This window comes from Chiloscyllium punctatum, chromosome 17, assembly GCF_047496795.1.
Source record: "Chiloscyllium punctatum isolate Juve2018m chromosome 17, sChiPun1.3, whole genome shotgun sequence".
NCBI classification, from domain to species: Eukaryota; Metazoa; Chordata; class Chondrichthyes; order Orectolobiformes; family Hemiscylliidae; genus Chiloscyllium; species Chiloscyllium punctatum.
The window spans coordinates 97,334,686-97,343,357 of record NC_092755.1 but is presented as its reverse complement, the minus strand read 5'-3'; the positions used below and the strand labels follow the sequence as shown (position 1 = coordinate 97,343,357).

Genomic DNA, 8,672 nt, shown 5'->3' with positions numbered 1-8,672 from the left:
GCAGAGTCTCCCCACCTGTTCGTTGAATAAAAATGGATTGTCACAATGCCGGGCAATGTGGATCATGAATGTGTGTTCAGTGAGATTTAGTTCATCTAACCAAATTTTATTTGCAAGAAACATTACATACTTTCTATTTGAGCTTATCAGTGCAAGGTTGTGATTCTTATCAAACTTCAGTCAAATACAGCCATCATCTCCTTCGCATAAGATACCTTTCTGAATTGAAGTTTGTGCATTCTTATAAACCTGATCAGCATCTGTTGCCTTCACGACGATGTGCTTGATCACAGGGAAGGAGTTAAGAATGTCATCGTCTGTGAAGGTGGGCTTGTGACGACTGTCAAAGTTATATTCTCGCAGAAGAATCTGAGAGAAAGATTCAAGGTTATAATGAACATTGTACAACAAATGTGGTTCCTTAAATAGCTCACCGCATGTATTCTGCCTCTTCCATATGATCACTTATTTCTGTTAGTAATTGGTTTCAACTAAGTGAGTGCCCTTGGGGTGGAGTGGGAAGAAATTAAATATTGTTCCTCATCCTGTCACTATCGGATGATTTTTACTGGAAAGCGCGTTGTGTGTGAATGTCAGGTAAAGACAGGGTCAGATTAACCTGACCAATCAAAGCCATGTTCATCCTCATTGTCAGGGTGCAGAATTGCAAGAGGTATCAGAAAGTAACTGACAACATGATAAGAAACTGCAAGAAGAATGTGTCTTCAATGGAGGAAACCTGGCAGGTCAACCAAATATTGCAAATGCAGCAGAATTTCTAGTGTTCATGCCTTCAGTGTCCACCTTTGAAAACTGATAGAATTATAGGAATGTGTTCCTCCTTAAGCCCCCACAAGTAATTTTTTTAAAAATGAGACCCATTTTCTGACGGGCATTCCCTCGCTAGTTTTCCATACTCAAGTCTGGAAAATTACTGAGTGGAGCATGCATAGAATTAGCCTAATTAGACACCATATTTACTCTTTGCTTGATGTCTAAAGCCTGTTTGACTGAAAATGATCCATACAGCTGCAGAATATTATTACTTGCATCTGGAAGATGGGTGTAATGGTGACGAGTTTCTGTTCCACTGGCTCTTATTGGGATGAGATTTCACAGCAGCCAACAGGCTCTCTATACTAGAATAAGTAATCTGTATTCTATGCCAAGACCTAAATGTCAGCATGTCACTCATGGAATGGAAACATCGTAGCTAGAGAACATTTACTTTTACCAAAATGCACTCAAATGTATTTTTAACTTAAATAGTGAGTAGAGATCAGAAGCAGCTGTTCAGATTGTTTTGTTGCCCTATTTTCAAGCTAGAAGCACCGAGGCCAGTTTTCTTGTAAATCCCTACCCTGACTGACATTGGTTAACTTTTGAAATGATGACCTTCACAGTCAGATTGAGATCTTCCCAATCTATCCACAAACAGCAGATGGTTGGTTTCAGAGACTACAAAAAAAAACACTCATTTAGAATCTATTGTATAAAACAATATCCAAGAAACCAAAAACATTTAGCTGAAAACAGCTTAATTACTTACTGAGTAAGTGCTGGGTTGGATAGAAAATACTGAAAGGCCTAGATAAAATCCCTTCAGTGTGGAAGATGGCCATTTGGTCCGTCAAGTCCACACCGCCACTCCAAAACGCATCACTCAGTGGTAGTCTGGCGCACGGACCTCTACACCTCTGAACGCCAACTCGAGGACACCTCTTCCTACTGCCCCCTGGACCATGACCCCACCCCCCATCACCAAACCATCATCTCCCACACCATACAGAACCTCATCACCTCAGGAGATCTCCCACCCACAGCTTCCAACCTCATAGTCCGGGAAACCCGCACTGCCCGGTTCTACCTCTTTCCCAAGATCCACAAGCCTGACCACCCTGGCCGACCCATTCTCTCAGCATGCTCCTGCCCCACTGAACTCCTCTCTACCTACCTCGACACTTCCTATCCCCCCTAGTCCAGGAACTCCCCACATACGTTCGAGACACCACCCATGCCCTCCACCTCCTCCAAGACTTCCGTTTCCCCGGCCCCCAACGCCTCATCTTCACCATGGATATCCAATCCCTCTACACCTCCATACGCCATGACCAGGGCCTCCAAGCCCTCCGTTTTTTCCAACAGTACCCTTCCACCGACAATCTCATCCGTTTGGCCGAACTGGTCCTCACCTTCGAATTTCTCCTTCGAATCCTCCCACTTCCTCCAGACCAAAGGGGTAGCCATGGGCACACGTATGGGCCCCAGCTATGCCTGTCTCTTTGGTGGTTATGTAGAACAGTTGATCTTCCGTAATTATACCAGCACCACTCCCCACCTCTTCCTCCGCTACATTGATGACTACATTGGCGCCACCTCGTGCTCCCGCGAGGAGGTTGAGCAATTATTCAACTTCACCAACACATTCCACCCTGACCATAAATTTACCTGGACCATCTCTGACACCTCCCTACCCTTCCTAGACCTCTCCATCTCCATTAATGACAACCGACTTGACACTGACATTTTTTACAAACCCACCGACTCCCACAGCTACCTGGATTACACCTCTTCCCACCCTACCTCTTGCAAAAATGCCATCCTTATTCCCAATTCCTCCGCCTCCGCTGTATCTGCTCCCAGGAGGACCTGTTCCACCACAGAACACACCAGATGGCCTCCCTCTTTAGAGACTGCAATTTCCCTTCCCACGTGGTTAATGATGCCTTCCAATGCACCTAGTCCACATCCCGCACCTCCGCCCTCAGACCCCACCCCTCCAACCGTAACAAGGACAGAACGCCCCTGGTGCTCACCTTCCACCCTACCAACCTTCGCATAAACCAAATTATCCGCCAACGTTTCCGCCAACTCCAAAAAGACCCCACCACCAGGGATATATTTCCCTCCCCACCCCTTTCCGCCTTCCGCAAAGACCGTTCCCTTCGTGACTACCTGGTCAGGTCCACACCCCCCTACGACCCACCCTCCCATCCTGGCACTTTCCCCTGCCACCGCAGGAACTGTAAAACCTGTGCCCACACCTCCTCCCTCACCTCTATCCAAGGCCCTAAAGGAGCCTTCCACATCCATTAAAGTTTTACCTGCACATCCACCAATATCATTTATTGTATCCGTTGTTCCCGGTGCGGTCTCCTCTACATTGGGGAGACTGGGTGCCTCCTAGCACTTTAGCGCTTTAGGGAACATCTTCGGGACATCTGCACCAATCAATCACACCGCCCCGTGGCTCAACATTTCAACTCCCCCTCCCCGTCTGCTGGGGTCATGGGCCTCCTTTACCACCACTCCCTCACCACCAGTTGCCTGGAGGAAGAACGCCTCATCTTCCGCCTTGGAACACTTCAACCCCATGGCATCAATGTGGACTTCAACAGTTTCCTCATTTCCCCTTCCCCCACCTCACCCTAGTTCTAAACTTCCAGCTCAGCACTGTCCCCATGACTTGTCCGGACTTGTCCTACCTGCCTATCTCCCTTTCCACCTATCCACTCCACCCTCTCCTCCCTGACCTATCACCTTCATCCCCTCCCCCGCTCACCTATTATACTCTATGCTACTTTCTCCACACTCGAGCTTATCTCTCCACGCTTCAGGCTCACTGCCTTTATTCCTGATGAAGGGCTTTTGCCCGAAACGTCGATTTCGCTGCTCCTTGGATGCTGCCTGAACTGCTGTGCTCTTCCAGCACCACTAATCCAGAATCTGGTTTCCAGCATCTACAGTCATTGTTTTTACCTCCCACCCAGACCCAGACCAACCCTGTAACCCTAAACCTCCCATGACTAATCCACCTAACCCGCATACGGTGGACACTGTTAGCAATTTAGCATGCCCAATTCACCTAAGCTGCACATGCTTGGACTGTGGGAGAAAACAGGGCCCCTGGAAGAAATCCATGCAGACACAGTGAGAATGTGCAAGCTCCACATAGACAGGCAGTCACTCAAGGGTAGAAATGAACCCAGCTCCCTGGTGCTGTGAGGCAACAGTGCTAACCACTGAGCAACTGCACCACCCTAAATGGAGGTGAAGGAAGATGTTTTCACAAATTGGAGAGACTCAGAGTGAAGGGACAACCCTTTAGAACTGAGATGAGGAAAGATTTCTTCAGCCAGAGGGTGGTTAATCAATGGACCTCATTACCATAGAGGGCTGTGGAGGCCAAGTCATTGATTGTATTGAAGATAGAGGTAAATAGTTTCTTGATTAGTAAGAGGACAAGGCTAATAGGGTGAAGACAAGAGAATGTGGTTGAGAAGCAGTATATCAGCCATGATTGAATGGTGGAGCAGATTTGATGGGTTGAATGGCGTAATTCTGCTCTTATATCTGATGGTCTTATTCCATTAAGTGAAGCCCAGGTGTATATCATTTGCAGTCAGTGATACCTTGATCATACTCCTGTGAAGTCCTTTGGGATAGTTTGGTATGTTAAAGACACGATGTAAATAAAAGATTTTTTTAATAAAAGGAACAACTGGGACGATTGCATACCATTGGCTTCTAATCAAATCCAGGCATGTGACATTTTGAGATTCCGAAAATATTTCTAGCTGAAACTAAGACATTTTAGATCATGGATAACAAATGTGGTTCCCTTGTTCAAGAAGGGAAGTAGGGATAACCCTCGTAACTATAGGCTGGTGAGTCTCACTCCTGTTGTGGGCAAAGTCTAAGAGAGAATTGTAAGGGATAGGAATTATGAACATCTGGATAGGAATAATGTGATCAAGGATAGTCAGCATGGTTTTGTGAAGGGCACGTCGTGCCTCACAAACCTTATTGAATTCTTTGAGAAGGTGACTAAGGAGGTGGACGAGGGTAAAGTGGTAGATGTGGTGTATATGTATTTTAGTAAGGCGTTTGATAAGGTTCCCCATGGTAGGCTACTGCAAAAAATACGGAGGGTGAGTTGGAGGTTTGGATTAGGAATTGGCTGGCTGGAAGAAGAGAGGGTAATAGTTGATGGTAAAGGTTCATCTTGGAGTGCAGTTACGAGCAGTGTTCCGCAAGGATCTGTTTTGCGGTTTGTCATTTTTATAAATGACCTGGAGGAGGGGCTAGAAGGTTGGGTGAGCAAGTTTGCGGATGATACGAAAGTCGGTGGAGTTGTTGACAGTGAGGAGGGATGTGGCAGGTTACAGTGGGATATAGATAAGCTGCAGAGCTGGGCAGAAAGGTGGCAAATGGAGTTCAATGTAGCTAAGTATGAAGTGATTCACTTTGGTAGGAGTAATAAGAAGATGGATTACTAGGCTAATGGTCGGATACTTGGTAGTGTGGATGAGCAGAGGGATCTTGGTGTCCATGTACACAGATCTCTGAAAGTTGCCACCCAGGTAAATAGTGCTGTGAAGAAGGCATATGGCGTATTGGCTTTTATTGGTAAAGGAATTGAGTTCCGGAGTCCTGAGGTCATGTTGCAGTTGTATAAGACTCTGGTGCGGCCGCATCTGGAGCATCGTGTGCAGCTTTGGTCACCATACTATGGGAAGGATGTGGAGGCACTGGAACGGGTGCAGAGGAGGTTTACCAGGATGTTGCCTGGTATGGGAGGAAGATCGTATGAGGAAAGGCTGAGGCACTTGGGGCTGTTTTCATTGGAGAAAAGAAGGTTTAGGGGTGACTTGATAGAGGTGTACAAGATGATTAGAGGTTTAGATAGGGTTGACCATGAGAACCTTTTTCCATGTATGGAGTCAGCTATTACGTGGGGGCATAGCTTTAAATTAAGGGGTGGTAGGTATAGGACAGATGTTAGGGGTAGATTCTTTACTCAGCGAGTCGTGAGTTCATGGAATGCCCTGCCAGTAGCAGTGGTGGACTCTCCCTCTTTATGGGCATCTAAACGGGCATTGGATAGGCATATGGAGGATAGTGGGCTAATGTAGGTTTGGTGGGCTTGGATCAGCGCAACATCGAGGGCCAAAGGGCCTGTACTGCGCTGTATTTTTCTGTATGTTCTATGTAAGCAGACTTTAGTTGTACAGCAGGAAACTAGAATCCAACTAACTAAGTAGCTCCATGCAAGGGCACCTTATTTAGTTCTCGCTTCATATCGTTTTCCCTTTATGTCTCCCACGAGCAGCATAACTTGAAGTATTAAGTATAAGGAGACTTAATCCATGTGCAATTTGTAGAGGAAGAGGAGATTTACAATGTTATGTAGAGGAAATTCCTCATTCCCATCGTTCACAAGCAGCAACAGCAGTAAGCTGTCATGCCAAGGGGGCAACATGACAACTGAATGTTCCCTCAATCTTATTCTCAATCAGTACCTGTGTAAGGACACAGATACAAACACACAATGAGTAATGAATAGGGGTGGGAACGGGCTAATTCCAAACTCTTCATTTAGCATTGCCATGAATTCTGATGATAGGGTCAGCTATGGCTCTATTGGAAGAAATCTCACACCTGAGTAGAATGTTGTACATTGAATATAAAAACACAGGCTGACTCTCTAGTGTAGTACTGAGGGATTGTTAGAAGTCCTGTATTTTTAAAATTAATATTAAAGATATATCTCACATAAAACATGCCAAGACACTACCTCAATGAAGAGCAGGAGTATGAATATCAACATTATCATCAATACAGATCCTTCAAATCAACACCACTGAAGTACACTATCACAGTGCTGTTGGTGAGACCTTGCTATGTTCAAATTAGCTGCTAGTTCCATATCACAACAGTGACTACATTTCAAAATACTTTATTGATTGTTAAATGATTTGGACCATTATTAGCTGCTGTATAAATGCAGGTATATCTTTTTTCAGTTATAGCAACACAAATCAGATACCAAACTGGGACTTCTCTGAACATCCCTAGCCCAATACTGTAACACGATGGTGCATTTAAGCCAATCAGAATTTAGTCCTCAAAGTATTATCCATTTTCTATCTTGTGTCATGTTTTGCTCAGCAGGTTGGCTTTGTAAACAAATTAGCCTCACCGATATTTACTGAAATGCTGTGTGATGAACTTGTAGCACAACAAAGAGTGTTACATACAGTTGGAGAATACATACAGAATGACAGGTCATATAAGATTATATATTTTTATTGAGATCTGCCGAGGATTCAGCAAAGATTTACAAGGATGTTGCCAGAGTTGGAGGATTTGAACTATAGGGAACAGGCTGGGGCTGCTTTCCCTGGAGTGTCAGAGGTAGTGGGGGGTGACCTCATAGAGGTTTATAAAATAATGAGAGGCATGAATTGGGTAAATGGACAAGATCATTTCCCCAGGGTAGAGTCCAAAACTAGAGGGCATAGGTTTAGGGTGAGAGGGGAAAGAGTTCAAAGGGATCTAAGGGGCAACATTTTCATGCAGCAGGTCATGCCCATCTGAGACAAGCTGCCAGAGGAAGTGGTGGAGGCTGGTACAGTTACAAAAGGCATCTGGATAGGTATATGAATAGGAAGGGTCGAGAGAGATATGGGCCAAGTGCTGGCAAATGGGACTGAATTAATTTAGGATATCTGGTCAGCATGGATGAGTTGGACCGAGAGGTCTGTTTTTGTACTGTACATCTCTATGATTATATGGCTCTAAGTACTTCACATTTACGGTGGAAGGATGATAGTACCTGAATTCCAGCTTTTATACAAAACTCACGCAGCAAGGATATCTTCTGCAGACCAAACCGCTCCACCGCCTGATCAATCCCATCACTGAAACATACCAATCATACAGACATTAGCTAACAATAAGAGAAGTGAACCTGGAAGATTCTGTCAATAAATCTACTATGTGGCACTTTAGCAAATGCCTTTTGGACGTCTATTTACACCACAATCACTTTACCCTATCATCATCTCTTTTAACCTTTAGATTGGAGGCCAGTGACCAGGGGAGTGCCACAAACATCAGTGCTAGGTGCACTACGTTTCAACATTTATATAAATGATTTGGATGTGAACATAGGAGGTATACTAAGCAAGTTTGCAGATGACACCAAAATTGGAGGTGTAGTGAACAGTGAAGAAGGTTTCCTGATGAAGGGCTTTTGCACGAAACATCGATTTTCCTGCTCCTCGGATGCTGCCTGACCTGCTGTGCTTTTCCAGCACCACTCTAATATAAACTACCTCAGAGTACAACCAGATCTTGATCAGATGGGCCAACGGTCCCTTCCCTGATTAAGGTAATGGATTGGAGAAGTGGAGGGGGAGGGGGGGGGTTGTTCTTTTTCATGGCAACATATGCTAGAAATACCTGCCTGGCCTATCACCATGCTCAAGCAACCTTTGTTTTGCAAAAGTGAGTTCCTTCCTAGCTGTCTGTTTGAGCACAGAGTTCGAAGTAGACCGAAGCGATGTCACCCACCGCAGCTTAGCCACCAATGGTCGATCAAAATATGCCTCCTTGGCTCCCATTGGCCGTGCCTCAAGCAAGCATTGCTGCTCTCCCTTCTGTCGCTTCCAACTGGCAGTGTAAGAAATAATTCTCCCCCTCGTATAAGCCTTAGCAGTTTCCCAAAGAATAGATGGGCTACTGGCTGAATCTGAATTAATGGCTAAGAAAGCTTTAAATTCATGAGAGAAATACTCAATGAACTTACTGTCCTTAAGAATAAAGGGATCCATTTGCCAGTGTTATACTGCCCTTTAACAAAAACCACTAAGTATACTGCTGCATGT

General features: G+C 45.1%; 1 protein-coding gene across 4 annotated transcripts in view; it reads right to left on the bottom strand.

Moving 5' to 3' along the window:
* Positions 1-8,672, bottom strand: part of LOC140488171 (clustered mitochondria protein homolog) — a 92,862-nt gene that overhangs the window by 13,985 nt on the left and 70,205 nt on the right. For all 4 annotated transcript variants that reach the window (XM_072588029.1, XM_072588030.1, XM_072588032.1 and 1 more), the window contains exons 17-18: positions 7,619-7,703; positions 216-369 (exon numbers count right to left, since the gene is read on the bottom strand). In XM_072588029.1, the coding sequence (XP_072444130.1) occupies positions 216-369; positions 7,619-7,703 (239 nt within the window). The remainder of the gene's footprint in view (positions 1-215; positions 370-7,618; positions 7,704-8,672) is intronic.